Source organism: Diplotaxodon limnothrissa, linkage group LG23 (genome assembly GCF_057381915.1).
Source record: "Diplotaxodon limnothrissa isolate DT_005_m linkage group LG23, D_limnothrissa_male_GT1.1, whole genome shotgun sequence".
Taxonomy (NCBI): domain Eukaryota; kingdom Metazoa; phylum Chordata; class Actinopteri; order Cichliformes; family Cichlidae; genus Diplotaxodon; species Diplotaxodon limnothrissa.
The window spans coordinates 9406003-9427305 of record NC_140617.1 but is presented as its reverse complement, the minus strand read 5'-3'; the positions used below and the strand labels follow the sequence as shown (position 1 = coordinate 9427305).

Below are 21303 nucleotides of genomic sequence, written 5' to 3'. Positions count from 1 at the left end.
TTAAAAGTGAACAAAGTTTGTGTATAATATCGTATAGCCATTAAACTAACATGTGAAAGTAGTTAGCTACTTTATTTTTCTATACCAGTCATCAGATGCACCTTGAACCTGAACAACATTCTCTTATTAATCTGTCGTAGGTCCAACAGTGCAACTGGACAGGTCACAAGTCTATCACAGAGCCAACATAGTGAGACAGCCACTCATCCACACCCAAAGTCCAGTTAACATACATGTCTTTGGGAGGAAGTTCTGAGTATCTGGACAGAACCCAAAGAGGACACAGAGAAAACACACAAACACCACACAGAAAAGCCTCCAGCCAGCCGGTGGATGTGCCGTCACGAGACCACTGCACCACTGAACCTGAACAAATGAACCTTAAATCTTATTTTGAACTTATCACATGACAAATATTTTCTTTGTGTTGTTATTGCCGGCTGTATAGGTAGTAAATCACCAACACATTTTCATTATTCCATCAAATATTCCTTTGCTACATTTCAAATGGAGTAATTCGTATCTGCTTTAATTATTTTCTAGATAAAAGACATAAAAACTGGTGGGGCACTTTATCCTGAGGTGACTATTGATTAAATATCTGTTTATCTCTCTGATGATTGTGCATGGTTCTCTGCGCCTGGAGGCTTAGCTTCTGTGCAGTTATGAGCAGTAATATTATTTGATTGGCTCTAACTGTGTTTCTGCTCAGACCACAGTGTACACTCTAATTAGTACTATCCATGTGATGCGCGAGACTGAGGATCCAAAGCATGTTGTCATATATGAAGTTGCCTCATGAAGTAGCCATATATTTCCAGTGTGCCTGGTTATTTATTGACTAACCCATTGGGTTTGATGCGGTACGTTCTCCCCTTGTGACTATAACAGACCCACATATGATAGAAAAATCAGCTGAGACTCTCCTTTAAACTTTGGACTTCTGCTTTGATCGTTCCTCCACCCACATACTAGATTAGATTAGATTAGATTAGATTAGATTAGATTAGATAGAACTTTATTAATCCCTCGGGTGGGTTCCTCTGGGAAATTCGATTTCCAAAAAAGCACAGCACCGACAGAAGTTACAGAGTTACAGAATATTATATATATATATATATATATAATACACACACACACACACACACACACACACACACACACACACACACACACACACACACACACACACACACACATATATATATATATAAATACAGAGACAATATAAATAAAATATACGAAGGGGATAAATAGAATAAATAGGAATAAAAATAAAAATACTAATATAATACTTTGTGGTCATGTCTGCAAATATGTGTATATATGGGGGAAAATTTATATATATATATATATATATATATGTTTTTTACCTTTTAAAAAAATTTATCTCAAAATATTATCCCTTTACAAGTTGGTATATAATATTTTCTTACACCTTGTATAACACATCTTAAATACTTTTCTTTATGAGAATGGTCATGGTATCAAAGTCAATGATTGCCCGAAGAGCTGTTGAGTTGATTCCGTCTATCTGCCATGCTGGCACAGTCCACAGGGGGTCAAATAGCTTGCCCTCTCGTTATGGCCAAGGAGGGCCGCCCTCAAGTACTAACCGTGAGTAAACTGCAATCTATAAAACAATAAAACACTGTTGTTAGAATTTGTCCTGACTGGTTGAATCTCTGAGGGTGGTAAACCTGAGCAACTGTCAAGGTTATAACCAAAGCAACAGTGTGATGGATGGTTGGTGTCTATCTAAAGGTTTCTTACTACTCCAGAGGGACTCTTTAAAAGTTCAAACACTAAAGTTGTATTTAAATTGGCTTATTGGAAGACTGATCATCATAATAACATCATTCACACTGACCTTTTGCAGCATGGAAAGCCTCTGTTTGCTTGAGATAGAGAGCAACATTTGGTGTCTGGAGCTGCTGAAATAAAAGAAAACCCCCTCACATCTTACATAAAACTGCAGTTAATCCTTAATAGAAAGAAAGTAGCCTAACGCCACTGTGTTTGCACTGACTTGAGTGAGACCCTGCTGCCTCCACATGGCCATAGTGTGGACTGAGACTGATGGATACAAGGCATCTTAAAATGGACCTATCAGAGGCTGTGTGCAAATTTCCATTGTGTCTGATGGAGCAGCCTCTGTAGAAACATTAATTACTCTCTGATGTATGTTACTTGGTATAGTGTATGTGGTGTTGGGCATTGGTTGGTTGCAGCCGCTACTTAGTTAGCAACACTTGTTGGCCTGTTAGCTTACAGTATGATGCTTTTATATTATGAATTACCTTTTAGATTTAAAATGACTGAGTCAGTTTCTATGATGAGATGTATTATTGAGCTTCATATTGATATATAAAAAAAAAAACCCTGTGCAAACCTTTATTAAGTCTCCTTAAAATTGAGTTTTGTTTGCTAAACATGAAAAATTGAAGAAAGAGCTTTAATTGCTTTTGTTTTGTATGCAGTGTCTATCTCACAAGACTTAGTTGTCTCACATTTCATTAATTTCTCACACGCAATATAAATAAATGAATATGAATCAAGCTGACATTATGCTATGTGACATCCATGAGAAAGGGGCCGCTTTCATAATATGAACCATAAAAACTTTATACGCAACACAAACATTTACTGTTGGAGAAAATTTAGAGTGATACATTGTGTTGTATTTGCACTTTAGCCACCTTTTTAAAACTACACACACTTTTAGCTGAATAACATGCAGCGATGAAATATTTTCACATTGTGTCTACAGGTCTCCCCCCTCAGGAGTCAATGCACAATCTGTCCTAATCCTCTTTTCTTCTTTTCTGTCCCCAGGATGGAGCTTCTATGAAATGAAGTTCACACGTGTACCAGTAGATGGGGACATATAAATGCCAAAAGGTTGGCCTTGGTGTCATGGTTAAAAGCAAACCTGGAAGCCTTAATGTTTGGTCTCACACAGTTAACACAGTGTTTGTTTAAGGCTGAGCTCACTGTATGAATTTGAAGTGAGGGTTAATAAGTGTTTACTTGTTTTCTGCTCTGTGTGCACTCGATCAACAACAGTCCTGCGGTAGAAACACAAGTATGCGCTCTATAGAAGTGCACTTGTTTTGTGAAGAAGCTTATTTTTAGAGACACGTTTTATTCGTGTAACTTAAATACACACTATAAAAAATACAATCGGGAAATTAATTAAAACGTTTAATTTAATTAAAAGTTTATCATCTGCAGCATAACAGCTGAACTACACACGTTAGATGTACTTTTAAGTGTATTTAATATTAGTATTTAATATTTAGATGTGAATGCAGATGCTGAAACAGCTGAAGGTTGTTTTCGAGCTGTGAAGATAAACACTCTGTGGCATCTACTTCAGGTTTATCACAATTCATAAATGTCTGCGACAAGTTAAGAGTCACAAGAATCACAGAGGCTACATTACAAGATAATAGCTCCATAGAAGCCAGAAGAGGCTTTATGGAAACATGAGATCAAAGTGAGAAGGACAAGAAGTATCCTTTTCATGTGTTCTGTCAAACCTGGAGGAGGTGCTGTGAGGCCTGGGCAAAACTGGCTTAGTCTTAGCTGGATAATATTAAGAAATTTAGATAAAAAAGTTCTGTAACTGTTTTAACAGTTGGTTGTGTTTTGTAATTATGTTTTAATTATTCTTTTAACTATGTTGTCTTGCTGTTTTGTGATTTTGTTTTCCCCCAGTGTTTCCTAATTGTTTCACTGATTGTTGTGCTTAAATGTGCTCCATATAAATGAACTTGTGTATCTAGTTACCTGTGTGTTGCCCATATGCTTCCTTGCCTATTACTTTTAAGTTTTTGCCTTTTTTTTACTGCCTAAGTTTAAAAGATGTTTTTTCTCATGGTTGGTGTTACTCAGTGTGGTTTCGTGTCCCACTTTGTTGCCTCCACCCTTTCTCGTTTCTCTGTCCCGTCTTAATTGTTTCCACCCGTGTCTCATTTCCTCTGTGTATATCTACTGGCCGTGTCTTTATAGATGTTTTTTTTATTCTCATGTGTGTTACTATGCTACCTGTCTTTGCCTTCCTGCATTAGCTTTTTTTTTTTTTTTTTTAAATAATTAAGGATCAGTCTCTTTTCAATTAAGTCTTTTTTTTTTTATCTGGGGCTGGCTCAATTTCTGGTTGAATCATTAGAAATCGCTTCACTCTCATTACTGGACCTTCATCCCACAACAAGGGTATGGCTCCAGTTGCACTGTGTGTGGGACCAAAGATTTTATCATTATCAAATAAGTTGGAAAACCTTATAAATAAGCCAGTTGCCAGATTTCAATCACACAGGGTACTTTAAATGCTGAAGACGATACTCTGAAGGCTTTACTTCTATAATATATATATTTTTTTATTTGTCAGTCTTGAAGCCATCAGCTCACCCAGATATTAAAAACATGCCCTTATCTTTAAAATGTCTTTTTGCATACATGATAAAATACAAATGTGTACACAAATTCTTAAAGCCAGTGTCTACATTGTCTCAAAGTTGCATTTAGATGTCAAAGATGCCTAAACAAGTAGAAACACTAAATTTCACTCAAGCTATTATTGTTGTTGTGCTAAAAATAAGAAAGTCTGGTCTTATTAACTGGATGAATGTTTGTCAAAAGTGTCCCAAAACGCTCCTGTTATCTGATGCAGCAGACCACCAGCGCCGTGCATCAAGGTAACCGATTGCTGTTATTTATCTGATGTTAAGGCCTGCTTTCCAGCTCAGCTCCCATCAGCCAGTATATTCACTGGTGCCGAAACTTGGATGACCTTGGTAGTGATTGATAGGAAATGCTGATTCATAAGTCCTCCACACACACTGATGGGAATCCATTCCTCTTTCTTCTTATCACACAGCAGGAGAGGTGAAGTATTAAGTGTTGCTGCAGAGACAGGAATTCATTTTGCACCTTTCCTGTAAATTTTTTAAGACATGGAAACTGCAGTTCTTGTCATGAAGGCTTACTGTGGTTGTTTACAGTCGGTGATTTTGACAAGAATGCAGGAATGAAGAAAACAGCAATTTAAAGTATTTCATTTTTAAGAAAATTTTATTATGGAATGTTTTTTTTTATGTTTTGGATTTTTTTTTGGAGCTGTTACAAAATTCTGATTGTAATGTGTAACCTGTAAATGAGATCACCCCGTGTAGGGAGAAATATTGACTTGGGATCTCATTATTTTTTGGAGTTGATCAGCTGGTATCCAGCAGATCCTCAGTACTTCAGCATGACCTAAAGAAACAAGATCATTTATTGACAGATGAAATACTTTATTTATCAGTGGCACTGGCTGAAATGCATTTGTTTCTCAACAGACAGACTCATGCACGGAAGAGGAAACTCTATAGATTGAACAGAATGGAAAGCGGCATTAATTTACCTCGCTGAGCCACTCGGTGAAGGCAGAGGTACGGGTGAAGACTGTGGGCTTCTTCACTTCGTTGCAAACACGGGAGGAAACAAAGCTGGTTACACCCTGGACATACCACCTACCATCCTGACCCACACAGTTAAGAGGACCGCCAGAGTCTCCCTGAGAGACAAAGAGGCAGAGGAAGGATTGGTGCATGAAGTAGCTGATCTTGTTCACTGCAGGTAATTCAGTTCTGACAGGTACAAGCTGCTTTCTTTTGATGCTTCACACACATTGCATCCTGATACGATGTCTCCTCCTGCACAGATCATGGTGCTCTTGACGTTGATCCCCCACCAGTCGCTGCGGCTGCACACACTGTGCTCCACCACAGGCAGCAAGGCCTGCTGCAGTTTATCAGGCATGGGACCATGAGCTGACACACAGAGAGGATAGAGCTGCTCAGCAACGCGTAAATACAACACACTGTATACTGCATGCATCAGGCGGAATCAGACAAGTTGTTTGAAAGCCAGTGCTCATTACTGTTACTAGTACTACATGCAGTTAATTAGCTTTATTATTTATACTTGCACCAAAAGCAGTTACTCATTACCTTATTAGGCAGGTCCATCAAATGTGTTATGAAACCTTTTCTAAACTAAAGTTACGTCTGCATGCAGGGCCATCCTTGGGCAATATTAGCAAGCTAGACATCATAAACACGTGGCTGCATGAGCCAAATGTGTTTTCTTGGTTTAACTGCATCCACTGCACATGTGCACTGCTGTTTTCTCCTACACTGTGTACAAAAGTTTGACATCACCCACTGGTTTGTGAATGCCTGATTCTGAGCTCTCAAGCTTTTTGCTGCCATCATCTTAGCTTTTTGAAATCAGACTTAAACTAGTAATTAAAACTCTAAACTCATGGGGATGGATCAGGTGAGAGGTTGCCTTCTCACTGACTTCTGTTGAGGTTTCTTACATGACATTGTGCACATTGCTCAGCAGTGGTCTGGCATCGATGTCATGAAAAATGTATATTCACCAACCATTTGGGAAACGGTTGCTCAAGGTTGCAAACTATTTATCTTAGGGATGGATACATTGATTGAAAAGAGTGTTCTGTACTAAAATCCTCCATGTGATTGTTTTCTTTACTGGCAGACTGCTGTAATCACCCACAGTGATTAAGGAAGAGGCTGTCTGCAAACACTTGCTAATTACTGTTGGCATTCCAGAGCCTACTGCCATCTATTGTATATAGTCTATGATTTGTAACTTCACTGAACACATTCTTCCCTGAAAACCTTTGCTAGCTAGCATGTCCCATTCCTTGCTAAACCATAATGTATGACCACTTGAAAGAGAGACTTCAGTTACATGGTTTTTACAAAAGGTATTACTACCCAAAATTAGCAGAAAATGCAGACTGCATATGCTAAAATTGAACCTTTTCACACAGATGGAACAAGACAATGACCTGCAGTTATTAACATGACATAAAAGAGACAGAGACAGTACTGTAAAGGTTTCCCCAGCCAGTGATGTAACACGGGGCTCCATGGGCGAGGATCTCTCCAGCCTGTGGAAGACAAGCAATGCCCACGCTGTCATTCATAATGGGGCTCTTATCCAGTTTCAGCAGGGCAAGATCATTCCTGGAAGAGAACCATCATAGATTTTTACTGATCGAGGAGGTGAAAGGAGGCATCTCTTAAACCAGCTAAAATGCTTCTTCGAGATTGTTTTATAGTCTTGTGTGAGAGCAGTTGCTTTTTGAAATGCATTTTCTTCAGCTTTCAGAATGTACTTACCCATCAGAGACATGGTTGATGTCCCAGTTAGGATGGACAACAATGCGCAGAATATCTATGATCTGTTCAGTTCCCTCCTGCTGGCTCATGTCATGTTCTCCCAATAACACACGGTACACATCTCCTGGCCTGTAAGACAGTTTTGACCATTTAGGATTTATCAGTTTTCTTCTCCTTATACTTTTGAATGCCAGAGTTCTTTTGGTGTGCTTTTTACACAGTCCCCGACTTCTGTCTTTATGCTCTAAACTCTCATCCCTTGATCAAGCTTAGCTAGTCACCAGATGCAGTGTCCAGCGGTCAGTACCCAGCGAGGTCCAACCAGAGTCCCTCCACAGGTGTGATGGTAACGACTGCCGTGCTTCACCTGCAGGGAAATCTGAGAAAAAGAAGCTGACAATTTAGTAATTCTAAACAAAACAATAGTTGAAGTACATTAAACATTAACAAACTGTAATTACCTGCCAAGGCCAGCTATGCGGATGGGCATCCTCTCCATTTACAACCCTACCAGTGTTGGGCTGGACAGCAGGTGTACCACAACTAAAAACTACAATTATATTCGATTATATAACTAAAATGTAATTTGTATCTGAATTTTGTCTTTTGTAAGAATTGAACTACTTTTCCCTTTTCTAACCAGACCAAACTACTTACCATATGCTGCTTGTAGCAGCATAAGGACCAGTGTCTGCAGCATGCTGTCGTTGTGAGAGGTAGTTCAGTTCGGGGAAGTTCTTTTATACCTGCTCAGTGTTTCTATCAACCCAAATGCAGATTACACTGAACTTGTGAAACTCTTTTATCAGTCTCACTGTTGATTGTAGCTGAGAAAAACCTTCCTGTTCCACAGATGCATTAGTTGGTCTTTGCTGACTTGCCTGCTGATGGGGACAAATGGGTGGTTTACTGTGAAAATAGTGCAACAGACTTTGAATTTGCTGGAACTCAAAACGCTTTTAGGCATTTTGAGATAATAATAATGATATTAAAGTGTAAAAAAATGAGTTCTATATTAAAAATAATGAAGTAATAATATGAAACATGTATCTAAAAAATATCATTTTAGGACCATAAGTATTCATTATGCAGATTGAGCGAACATTTTGAGTTAGTTTATGTAAAGCAAAGTCTTCACTATACTTTTTGACTGTTTAGTCAAATATAATGTATTATGATCCATCAAACCTACAGCCCACCCGACTGCCATCAGTCACACATTTCCTCCTAGTATGACGACTAAACATATACAGTAATTCCAGCATAGCGCCGCAAAACCTGAAAAGCGGTTGACCCCAAAAGAAAAAAAATCTAAACAACTGTCTGGGTGGGTAAAGCATTTGATCCAAGTACAGCTGTCAAATAAAGGCAACAGAGGATAATTATAGCCTTGGACAGGGTCAACTACTAACCAGGCGCATGCACCAGTTTTGTTTTTTATTATTAAACACATTAAATATATTTGCAAAAACTTAAATACTCCTCTACTCTATTATAACTTTTCCAGTCCATATAATGACATAGTGCACAGTAATTCTACAGTGCATAACTATATGACTTCTATTTTAATCCATACAATTTTTTGTGTTGAATTACTTCAACACTACACACACAGACACAAAAGAAACGGGAAGCACAATGGTAACATGCGTTTTCTTGAGCAATCTTAAAAGATTGCTCAAATTTGTCACTGTTGTGGAGCCTTTGAATGTAAAACATGACCACCTTCACCAGGTATTAAGGGGGTACACATTTTTCTTGACACCTCTAGATATTATTTAACATTTAAAATTACACATTGAAAGAGAAATAGTTTAACAGTTCCTTTACAACTGGGAGTCTGCTCGTATAATAACACTAAATGAACTTTTAGTCTAAAGTCTTAAAAGGTTTGCTGCAGGCAGACTGTTATGAAACCTGTTTTTCCCCTGTGCAGTTAGATAGCTAGTCTTAAGTGAAATCCATTAATATAAAAATAGAAAGACTTCACACATAATTACGCATTTATATGGTGTTGCAATAATAGGAAAAGCAGTTTCTAACTGTTGGAAAAAATGTAGTTGCATAACTTGCCTAGGGTTAGGGTTGTCACTTCATACACAAAACCACAGTAAATATCTGGTTGATGTTAAATTTTTAATTAATTTTGTAAAGTTGAAAATTGTGTTTTGTTTTTTTTTTGCTGACATTAAAATCTGTAAATAATTTTAGGTTGTAACCAGCAGCTGATGTCCACATACAGGGAGTGCAGAATTATTAGGTAAATGAGTATTTTGTCCACATCATCCTCTTCATGCATGTTGTCTTACTCCAAGCTGTATAGGCTCGAAAGCCTACTACCAATTAAGCATATTAGGTGATGTGCATCTCTGTAATGAGAAGGGGTGTGGTCTAATGACATCAACACCCTATATCAGGTGTGCATAATTATTAGGCAACGTCCTTTCCTTTGGCAAAATGGGTCAAAAGAAGGACTTGACAGGCACAGAAAAGTCAAAAATAGTGAGATATCTTGCAGAGGGATGCCGCACTCTCAAAATTGCAAAGCTTCTGAAGCGTGATCATCGAACAATCAAGCGTTTCATTCAAAATAGTCAACAGGGTCGCAAGAAGCGTGTGGAAAAACCAAGGCGCAAAATAACTGCCCATGAACTGAGAAAAGTCAAGCGTGCAGCTGCCAAGATGCCACTTGCCACCAGTTTGGCCATATTTCAGAGCTGCAACATCACTGGAGTGCCCAAAAGCACAAGGTGTGCAATACTCAGAGACATGGCCAAGGTAAGAAAGGCTGAAAGACGACCACCACTGAACAAGACACACAAGCTGAAACGTCAAGACTGGGCCAAGAAATATCTCAAGACTGGTTTTTCTAAGGTTTTATGGACTGATGAAATGAGAGTGAGTCTTGATGGGCCAGATGGATGGGCCCGTGGCTGGATTGGTAAAGGGCAGAGAGTTCCAGTCCGACTCAGACGCCAGCAAGGTGGAGGTGGAGTACTGGTTTGGGCTGGTATCATCGAAGATGAGCTTGTGGGGCCTTTTCAGTTTGAGGATGGAGTCAAGCTCAACTCCCAGTCCTACTGCCAGTTTCTGGAAGACACCTTCTTCAAGCAGTGGTACAGGAAGAAGTCTGCATCCTTCAAGAAAAACATGATTTTCATGCAGGACAATGCTCCATCACACGCGTCCAAGTACTCCACAGCGTGGCTGGCAAGAAAGGGTATAAAAGAAGAAAAACTAATGACATGGCCACCTTGTTCACCTGATCTGAACCCCATTGAGAACCTGTGGTCCATCATCAAATGTGAGAGTTACAAGGAGGGAAAACAGTACACCTCTCTGAACAGTGTGTGGGAGGCTGTGGTTGCTGCTGCACGCAATGTTGATGGTGAACAGATCAAAACACTGACAGAATCCATGGATGGCAGGCTTTTGAATGTCCTTGCAAAGAAAGGTGGCTATATTGGTCGCTGATTTGTTTTTGTTTTGTTTTTGAATGTCAGAAATGTATATTTGTGAATGTGGAGATGTTATATTGGTTTCACTGGTAAAAATAAATAATTGAAATGGGTATATATTTGTTTTTTGTTAAGTTGCCTAATAATTATGCACAGTAATAGTCACCTGCACACACAGATATCCCCCTAAAATAGCTAAAACTAAAAACAAACTAAAAACTACTTCCAAAAACATTCAGCTTTGATATTAATGAGTGTTTTGGGTTCATTGAGAACATGGTTGTTGTTCAATAATAAAATTATTCCTCAAAAATACAACTTGCCTAATAATTCTGCACTCCCTGTACAGTCACAGTAATCATACTTTGTTCAACAGAGACACAACTTTTGTAATTTTGCAATTTTTGTAACTTTATAATTTTGAATTTTTATCAATTTTGAATCCGTTTTTAATTGTAAGTCCTTCCATTTTTAGAGGGTCAAACGCATCTGGACAGACCAACATCCTTTTAAACATAAGGAATGTTTTTAAAAGTCTAGAAACCGAGGCCATTATTAAATACTGCTTTTCCTCCCTTGCGATGTTCCGCTAAGTCTTCACTGCAGCCACCTACTGGTGCTTCGTGTTTGCGGTTCTTTCTCCACTTTTGTCCACTTTGCAGTAATTGCAAAGCATGCTCTGTTGGGTTGAAATCAAGCCAGGTGACTTGACTTGGCCATTTGATAATATCCAATTTCTTTGCCTTGGAAACACTCTGATTACTTTTGCAATAGCATTGGATCATTATCTGTTTGCAGTGTGAAGCACCATCCAATAATTTTGCTGCATTTGACTGAATCTGAGCCGAGAGAATATCCTCATACACATCAGAATTCAGCCTGTTACTTCTATCAGCAGTCACATCATCAATAATCACTTGTTCCATTGGCAGCTATACAGACCCATGCCATAGCATTACTGCTATTGTATTTGACAGATAATGTGGTATGCTTTGGATCATCAGTAGTTTCTTTAGTTCTTCATCAATTTTTCTGGTACAAGTTAATCTTGTTTTGCTCTGTCCAGAGGTTTGGACAGGTTTGTATAGATGTTACCTGGTAAAGCATGCAGTGTTTTTCACTTTGTCATAAACCCTCTTATTTCCAAGCATTAGATTGTCTTTTGATTATAGATCTTGACAATGGCATGCCTACCTCCTCAGAGGTGTTCTTAACTTGGTTCGATGGTGTGAAATTGTTTTCTTCTTTTTTGTTTCGGCTATCTCTGTTTGGCTTATTTTGTTTATTCAAATCCAAATCCAATTTATTTATATATCACATTTAAAAACAAAAAGTTGCCCAAAGTGCTGTACAGAAACAAAGGGGTAAAACACAAGATAAAAACCACTGACACCCACATAAACACATAATAATACACATAATAAGCATATCAACTCACACCAGTCTAAACGCTATCGAAAAAAAGATGTGTTTTCAAAAGCGACTTAAAAACAGGAAACTAAGATGCCTGTCTAATATTTAAAGGCAGCGTATTCCAAAGTTTGGGAGCCATAATTGAAAAGGCTCGTTCTCCTCTATGTTTTAGCCGAGATTTTGGGACAACCAAAATCCTTAAGTTGTCCTCCCTGACTTGCATTCTCCTTTTGGGCTTCATAAAATATTTAAAATTGCAGTGAAAAGTTATAAAATAAAATAAAAAGGGTAATAGACAGGTATTTTTGTCTAGTTTCAGGAAACAAAAGATGTCACCTTTCAAATCAAGTCTGTTTAACATACCTTAACTTGTTCTGTTGTAAGATTTGGATATTGTCAGGACTCGGCTGTGTGGCAGGCAGGAGGAGGACCCAAACGCAAAACTCACAGACACGGGGATGAACTCAAAATCACAGCTTTAATGCTGGAATGGCAGAACATAGGAAATACAAAACTAAACTGGGAAAAGTAAACTAACATACGCAGAGAGCCACAGGGAGATCCACACAACATGAGGGACGACGTCACGCTGAACAGAGGGAGACGCAGACAGAAATACACAGAGGGTTAACGAGGAAAGTGGGAACACACGGGGAACACAGGTGACACTGATAATCATAACGAGACAGGGCGGGGTGAACTGAACATGACATGTACGGGCGTGAGAGTCACAAAGTAAACAGGAAGTGCACAGAGGTTCCGACAGGAGGAGAGAGAGCACGGGGAAAACAGACATAACGGGCTGGGGAAACATGAAACAACCACAAAGGGAGACGAGGGCTCATAAATACATAGAGGGCACACAGGGGGAAGAGAGAGCACGGGGAGAACTTAGACATAATGGGCAGGGGAAACATGGAATAAAACATACAAGAAAACTAAGAACACTGGGCCAACATGGCCCAGGACCATGACAGTACCCCCCCCTCAAGGGCTGGCTCCAGACAGCCCAAACACAGAAAAACAAAACCAAACAGAAAACAACCCAGGGCGGGCGGCGGGGGCCCAGGACGGAGGGCTCGGAACAGAAAACAAAAGAAGAGCACAGCAAACACCGGAGCCCAAGAAAACAACCCAAACACAAAGCAGTTCAGGGGGCCGACCATGTGGAAGGCAACGGCGGAGACGTGGAAACAGTTCAGGAGGCCGGCCGTGCGGAAGGCAACGGCGGCGACGTGGAAACAGTTCAGGAGGCCGGCCGTGCGCAAGGCAACGGCGGCGACGTGGAAACAGTTCAGGAGGCCGGCCGTGCGCAAGGCAACGGCGGCGACGTGGAAACAGTTCAGGAGGCCGGCCGTGCGCAAGGCAACGGCGGCGACGTGGAAACAGTTCAGGAGGCCGGCCGTGCGCAAGGCAACGGCGGCGGTGAAGGAGACGACGGAGCAGTTCAGGAGGCCGACCGCGCGGGAGGCGGCGGCGACGATGACAGCGCTGGTCCGGGGGCCGACCGTGCGGAAGGCGACGGCAGCCACCCAGGAGAAGAGGGTCCGGGGGCCGGCCGTGCGGAAGGCGACGGCGGCCACTCAGGCGAAGGCGGTCCGGGGGCCGGCCGTGCGGAAGGCGACGGCGGCCACTCAGGCGATGACGGTGCAGTTCAGGGGCCCGGCCGCGCGGAAGGCAGCGGCGGCGGCTCTCCAGTGTCAGGCGTACTGGCCGAGGCCCGGTGGGCACAGGACCAGTCGAGACGGGCACAGGACCAGTCGAGACGGGACCAGGCGAAGCACAGGCTGAGGCTGCAGCAGACGAAGGCTCTGAGGAGGCTGCAGCGGACGAAGGCTCTGAGGCCGGGCCAGACGAGGACGAAGACTCGGAGGCCGGGCCAGACGAGGACGAAGACTCGGAGGCCGGGCCAGACGAGGACGAAGACTCGGAGGCCGGGCCAGACGAGGACGAAGACTCGGAGGCAGGTCCAGACGGAGCTGCAGAGGCGGAAGCCAAAGCTGGACCAGAAGCACAGGCTGAGACTGGACCAGGCGTAGCAGAAGCACAGGCAGAGGCTGGCCCAGGCGACGACGAGGCGGTCGCGGATGCAGCTGGCCCAGGCGACGACGAGGCGGTCGCGGATGCAGCTGGCCCAGGCGACGACGAGGCGGTCGCGGATGCAGCTGGCCCAGGCGACGACGAGGCGGTTGCAGCTGGACAGGCTCCTCGGGCCCTCCAGCCGATGCGGCGTGAGGCTGAACGGGCCCCTCGGACCCTCCAGCGGAGACAGGAGGCTGAACGGGCCCCTCGGACCCTCCAGCGGAGACAGGAGGCTGAACGGGCCCCTCGGACCCTCCAGCGGAGACAGGAGGCTGAACGGGCCCCTCGGACCCTCCAGCGGAGACAGGAGGCTGAACGGGCCCCTCGGACCCTCCAGCGGAGACAGGAGGCTGAACGGGCCCCTCGGACCCTCCAGCGGAGACAGGAGGCTGAACGGGCCCCTCGGACCCTCCAGCGGAGACAGGAGGCTGAACGGGCCCCTCGGACCCTCCAGCGGAGACAGGAGGCTGAACGGGCCCCTCGGACCCTCCAGCGGAGACAGGAGGCTGAACGGGCCCCTCGGACCCTCCAGCGGAGACAGGAGGCTGAACGGGCCCCTCGGACCCTCCAGCGGAGACAGGAGGCTGAACGGGCCCCTCGGACCCTCCAGCGGAGACAGGAGGCTGAACGGGCCCCTCGGACCCTCCAGCGGAGGCCAAAACAACGCCAACAGGCATGAAGTCCTTCGGCCGACATGAGGACAACTGGCGCTGCACTGAGCACTGACTCTGCCCAGGCAATGCGAACATGGTGCAGTTCTTAGGGGGCTGCTTAAACTTCAGGGGTCCAGAATCAGCTGGTGACTGAGACCTAGCCTCTGGGGAAGCCCTGGAGTGGCAAACTGTGCCAACGGCGGCTAAACCATGGAAAGTACCCTGAGTAGAAATCCAGTTACCCCTCTGCATGGAGTGAATGAGCAAAACTGGCGACACAGGAGACTGAGCGGAGAGTGGCTGCTGGGCAGCTAACTGAGTTACTGGAGACACGGGTGAGAGCGGGAGCTGAGCTGCTGGAGACACGGGTGAGAGTGGGAGCTGAGCTACTGACGGCGGTGAAGTAGATAACTGCACGGGAGACTGAACTGAGGGCGTCTGCACTGGCACAGGGGACTGAACTGATGTCTGTTGTAACGGTGGTGGTGAGAGTGGAGTAGGTGGTGGAGTTAATGACTCCACAGGGGAATGAACTAGAGGTGGTGACGGTTGTGGTGCTGGTGGTTGAGTGGGTGACTGTGCTAAAGGAGGCTGCACTGGGGACACTGGAGACTGCACTGGGGAAAGCAGGGCTGCAGGTGACTGCACTGGGGACACTGGAGACTGCACTGGGGACACTGGAGACTGCACTGGGGACACTGGAGACTGCACTGGGGACACTGGAGACTGCACTGGGGACACTGGAGACTGCACTGGGGACACTGGAGACTGCAGTGATGGTTGTAAAGTTGGAAACCGAGCTGACGATAAGGCTGATGATTCCTCTGCCAACTGAGCTATTGACTGGGCTAGGGATTGAAATAAGGTTTGTAGTAAGTCAGGCTGTGGATGTGACTGTGCTATGGGAAGCGAGGCTGAATGTGGTGGAGGTGGCGACTGAGCTTCGGGCCGGGCGGCTAACAGAGATTCATGGCGAGTCACTCCTGGCAACTCTGTAGGCCTTAAGCTGTCCATGTTAGGAGTAGCAGTCTCTAAAACAGTCACAGCACAGGAAGATCCAGGTTTAGCAGAGTCAGTAATACCGAGCACAAAGGGATCCGTTGCGGACACAGGAGCATTCACACAAACGGTTTCTAAATATATAGGTTGGAGAGCAGCATAGTCCAGGAGTGAAGAAACACCATTCACAGTCTTATACTCAGCAGGTACAGGGACCTCAGAACTGTTAACTTCACGGTGTTGTTCATGAGTATGCAGCTCAACAATAGTCTTTTGCTTCTCTAAGGTGAGATTATCAGTCTGTGTGTTAATTGCTGCTGACCTGGGAGGAGCACAGGAAAAATAGTCACACTGAAACATGGGCGTGAGGGTAGGCAATGCAGGTTCAGGATTAACCGACCCAGAATTACCAGACACGGAGTTAATGGCCTCTGGGATGACGCGCATGGAGCTCACAGTGCCAGGATTCTTTAATTCAGCATGAACAGCAGTCTCTGGGGGGGTAATGAACTCAGTCTCGTGCTTAAAAGGTGCGGAGGTGAACTTAGAAACATTATGAGCCCTGGAAACACAGTCATATTCAAACTCACTATTCATTTCCGATGTGTTACGGACCTGAAAAACAGCGGACTCAGGAGCAGAATATTGTCCGAGTTGGTCCGACTTGGAAGTGGCATGGAAGAAACAGTTAGTGTCACTCACCACCGGAGTTTGCTCAGAAACTTTAGGGCGGCGGCGGCGTGAGCGCCGTTTTCGCCGAGAGGGGGGAGGAGATGAGCCGGGCCGCGAATCCTCCAGCGGACCGGGCTGAACGTCCTCCGACCCCTCACACTGGAGAGGCAGCTCCGGGCGGACGCCTACGGTGGAAACAAGGAAGTCCCGGATGTGGGGGTGCAGCGCGCCGAACAGCCACGGGAGTCCGGACACCATCCGCTGTAGACGGGCGGCTACGACCTCCCGGTGTTCGTCTCCTGGCAGCGCCTCCCACTCCTGACAGTGGTACTCCACCGTATAGATCAAATCCTCCCGGAGCTCAGCGGAGGGGTTGTGAGTTGCTGGGTCCATTACTGGTGACGTCGTACTGTCAGGACTCGGCTGTGTGGCAGGCAGGAGGAGGACCCAAACGCAAAACTCACAGACACGGGGATGAACTCAAAATCACAGCTTTAATGCTGGAATGGCAGAACATAGGAAATACAAAACTAAACTGGGAAAAGTAAACTAACATACGCAGAGAGCCACAGGGAGATCCACACAACATGAGGGACGACGTCACGCTGAACAGAGGGAGACGCAGACAGAAATACACAGAGGGTTAACGAGGAAAGTGGGAACACACGGGGAACACAGGTGACACTGATAATCATAACGAGACAGGGCGGGGTGAACTGAACATGACATGTACGGGCGTGAGAGTCACAAAGTAAACAGGAAGTGCACAGAGGTTCCGACAGGAGGAGAGAGAGCACGGGGAAAACACAGACATAACGGGCTGGGGAAACATGAAACAACCACAAAGGGAGACGAGGGCTCATAAATACATAGAGGGCACACAGGGGGAAGAGAGAGCACGGGGAGAACTTAGACATAATGGGCAGGGGAAACATGGAATAAAACATACAAGAAAACTAAGAACACTGGGCCAACATGGCCCAGGACCATGACAGATATGCCAAATCAGTGGAAATTTGATATAAAGGGGTAGATGTGGACCAAAAGACTAAAAATTGTAGGTGACCTGAAAAGTCTTAAGAGAATAAAAAATGCTAAATATTTAAAATAGGTTTTAGAAAGATAAATTTCAACATTATAAAAGGTTTTTAAATAAAGTTTATAGATGCACCAAACAGTATTTAGCCATCTTTAAATATCTAATAAGAATCCAAATCCAAAGCCGTTTATTAGCTATGCATTTTTAAAATCTATTTTAACCATCCATCCATTTTCTTCCACTTATCCGGGGCCGGGTCGCGGGGGCAGCAGCCCAAGCAGAGAATCCCAGACCTCCCTCTCCCAAGCCACCTCCTCCAGCTTGTCTGGGGGAACACCAAGGCGTTCCCAGGCCAGCCGAGAGATATAATCTCTCCAGCATGTCCTGGGACATGCCGGGAAAACCTCACCCAGGAAGCACCCAGGAGGCATCGTTGTCAGATGGCCAAACCACCTAAACTGGCTCCTTTCGAAGTGGAAGAGCAGCGGTTCTACTCTGAGCCCCTCCCGAATGGCCGTATTTCTCACCCTATCTCTAAGGGGAAGGCCAGCCACTCTTCGGAGGAAGCCCATTTCTGCCGCTCGTATTTTAACCAATAAATAGTAAATATCATCACTCCACTGTTAACAGCAAATAACTGCTCCAAAAAGTTGAATTCTCAATGTTTCCCATTTACAGGGTTGGGAAGGTTACTTTTAAAATGTATTCCATTACAGAATACAGAATACATGCCCCAAAATGTATTCTGTAACGTATTCCGTTACGTTACTCAATGACAGTAACGTATTCTGAATAATTTGGATTACTTAATATATTATCATGCTTTTTACAACTACGTGAATGTACTATTGCTGTGTGATTTATTACTATTACTGAAGGTCCGCGACTCCAAACTGTAGTAAAGGGACCTCTGGCTAATACGGCGGGGTCCCTGTTGGCTCGTAGCCGAAAAATATCTTTACTTTGTTGTGTGGGTCAACTTTTCTTGCGAGAGACAGAGAGAGGCGTTGAAAGGCTCCAACGGAACTTATTGTTTTCGGAGGAAAACACGAACACGGTGTACAGTCGAGTCTTAATAGCTTACTTACAACTGGGCTCGTCAGGCACTCTTCTCGGCTGCAGTGGTTATTATTATATTTACATGCTTCCAGCTCCCGTTTTTGCTCGATGACTGCTCGTACCTTTCCACTCCCCTTTTTCTCCCTCCTCGCGCTCACAGACACATAACGTGTATGGCAGTCCATTCTCCCTGCAACACAGACTACACTACCCATGATGCTACATTCTTTAGAGCTATGCTTGTAGCATTCTGCCTGTTAGCTTAGCACAACAACAACAACAACGAAAAGGCCTCTCTCACCCAGGAAACACACAGTCGCAGAGAGAGAGAGAGAGAGAGAGAGCGTCGCCCTGTAACCATGGCAACCGTAACGCTGCCGCCTGGAACAACAGAACGTAGCTGTCAAACAAAACCCAAACAGTCCTGACCCGCGACAATATGAAACAGGAAAGTACCGCAGTGTAATCCATTTATTTCAACAAAGTAACTGTATTCTGAATACCACCTTTTTAACCGGTAACTGTAACGGAATACAGTTACTCATATTTTGTATTTTAAATACGTAACGGCGGTACATGTATTCCGTTACTCCCCAACGCTGCCCATTTATTAATGTTGTTTATTATAAAAGGCCTACTCAGCTTTGCAAATAACTGCATTGAAAAATTCAGCTAAACAGGAAAAAAAACCAAAACCCTTCTGCTCAGACAATCTGTTCCCAGAGTAAATTTGTGGGCTCTGTGAAAACGAGAATGGATGTAGCTGCGAAAGCAGCTCAGGGTGAGTGAAGAAGAAAAGCAGGCAGAAACTGAGACAAGGGTTTTAGTGTCGTCAGCTGTCCCGGAGCTTAGTGTACTGCGAGAAGTACATTTTCTTCCAGCAACCACAGAATTGGATAGCTTTGGGTTACCTTCAAGAGAAACAGTCCTGTAACAACTTTCTCTCCTTTAATAACATGTAATACATTCACGAAGGGGCCCACGCTGCTGAATCTGGACCCAATTCTTCACGCCTCACTCAGACAGTATCCTTTTCTCCTGAGGGAAACTAATATCACTCTCTGGAGAAGACTCCTCGCATCCATAAATTTCCCCCTTTTAGAGAGCAAATCAAATCGATATTGCCCCAAACAGCTAAATGGTTTCACTTATTTTCTTGCTCTGTTAAGATCATTCCTTATAGATACGGTATAACGATTTATGAATCAGGCATGTGCTGTATGTTTGCATAACACAGCAGTGACATAGGGAGCTGTGAATAATTCTGATTATGGACTGAGAAACTCACAGCTCTCACTGAATTTACCACTTATGCTGTTTACTGGAGGTGACTCAGGAGGGAGTTAGCATGTAATATGGATGAATGCGAGGGAACAATAAATTCTATGAAACTAAACTGTGAAAAGGAATCACTGACACTTTTAAATCATTTTTATGTTGGTGATGTACTGTTATTTAAGATGCAGCAAGACTTTCAATCACAAAGCAACAATGAGTCGTTTTATTAATAAACTTTGACTTTTAATATTTACAGATGTTTTTTGTTACAAGCACAGGTCAACATGCCAACATACCTTTGCAGTCTCTTTTTTATCACTGTGAAAAAGGAGATCTGAATATTATATTAAAATTACATTAAACACGCCGGCAAAATAATCGATCATAACTTCAAAGTAACACTGCTGGGAGAAAAAAATCAGCCGAAAAACGTGTTCACATCTTCATTTTAACAAGCGCCAACATACCACACAATCCTTTACATTTTCCTTTTCACCATTGTTATATAAAGGAGATCAATGTAGAATAAAAAAAATACTTAAAATTAAAAATATATCAGCAGAAGCACTCAGCATGATTTTAAAATTTCAAAGCTAGAAACATCAACTGATAAAAATCTTTAAATCTTAATTTTAAGGTGAGTATTGTAGTGGGCAGTGAAGTCTAACAGAAACCATCATTAAAAACAAACTGGAAAAACAAACTCCCATTTTACATGTCAAACAGCATTCTGTCCCATAAAATCCATCCTATGAATTAACATCATCTTACTGTAAGGGTGCATTAAATATGCATTATTTAGATACATTATAGAATATAATAGCCCTTTATTGTCATTCTACATGTACGATGAAATTATGAGTGCTCCACGCCAGCTGTGCAGGAGTAAAAAATATGAAATATAAATCGTAAAGACATCGGGAATAAATAGCAAACAGAACAAGAACAATACAAAACAAGAGTAGTGCATCTAACATGCACTGAAAGCCTACAAAAAGATGCAATATGACATGGCAATGGAACATTTTTCTGTAGAATGAGTATTTTCACTTTTGATGCTTAAAATCTGATTTGCTAACAACACACAGCAATGAGGTGTTCTTCTTGGCTTGGCTTTGTGTAAATGAGCGGGTCACATCATACCACTGGCCATAGCTTTGCTAATAACTTTGTCAGGCAGTCACAGCAATGCTATATTAGTTATAACTATCCCCAAACATGCAAAATAAATAACTTTCAAACCAGCTGCTGTCAGATTCCAAAGAAAATCTGGATAAATGGAAACAGTTTTATAGAACATTTGCAGGCATCTGGTCATGAACTTGTAAAAGAAATCATACCCTGGCCCTGGATGCTGGGGCATCAATATCTGCAATGAACTCCAGTTTCTGAAACATTTGTGATAGACCAACAATGACATCCATGGAGCCACACTGAAAAAACAAGTCCAG

General features: G+C 43.3%; 1 protein-coding gene across 1 annotated transcript; it reads right to left on the bottom strand.

The window, feature by feature from the left end:
- Window positions 1-5096: 5096 nt before the first annotated feature.
- Window positions 5097-7910, bottom strand: LOC146607535 (chymotrypsin-like elastase family member 3B). The gene is made up of 8 exons (XM_085348778.1): window positions 7857-7910; window positions 7661-7749; window positions 7481-7578; window positions 7200-7328; window positions 6907-7043; window positions 5674-5816; window positions 5408-5560; window positions 5097-5259 (listed from the first exon to the last, which is right to left on the bottom strand). The coding sequence occupies exons 1-8, from the start codon at window positions 7897-7899 to the stop codon at window positions 5242-5244; spliced, it is 810 nt and encodes a 269-aa protein (XP_085204904.1). The 5' UTR covers window positions 7900-7910; the 3' UTR covers window positions 5097-5241.
- Window positions 7911-21303: the final 13393 nt, after the last annotated feature.

Coding starts and splice junctions, on each gene's coding strand:
- LOC146607535 (XM_085348778.1), bottom strand. CDS start 7,899: ATGCTGCAGACACTGGTCCTTATGCTGCTACAAGCAGCATATG. Junction 7,750..7,856: donor GCTGCTACAAGCAGCATATG/GTAAGTAGTTTG, acceptor ATATAATTGTAG/TTTTTAGTTGTGGTACACCT. Junction 7,329..7,480: donor ACCGCTGGACACTGCATCTG/GTGACTAGCTAA, acceptor ACTGTCTTACAG/GCCAGGAGATGTGTACCGTG.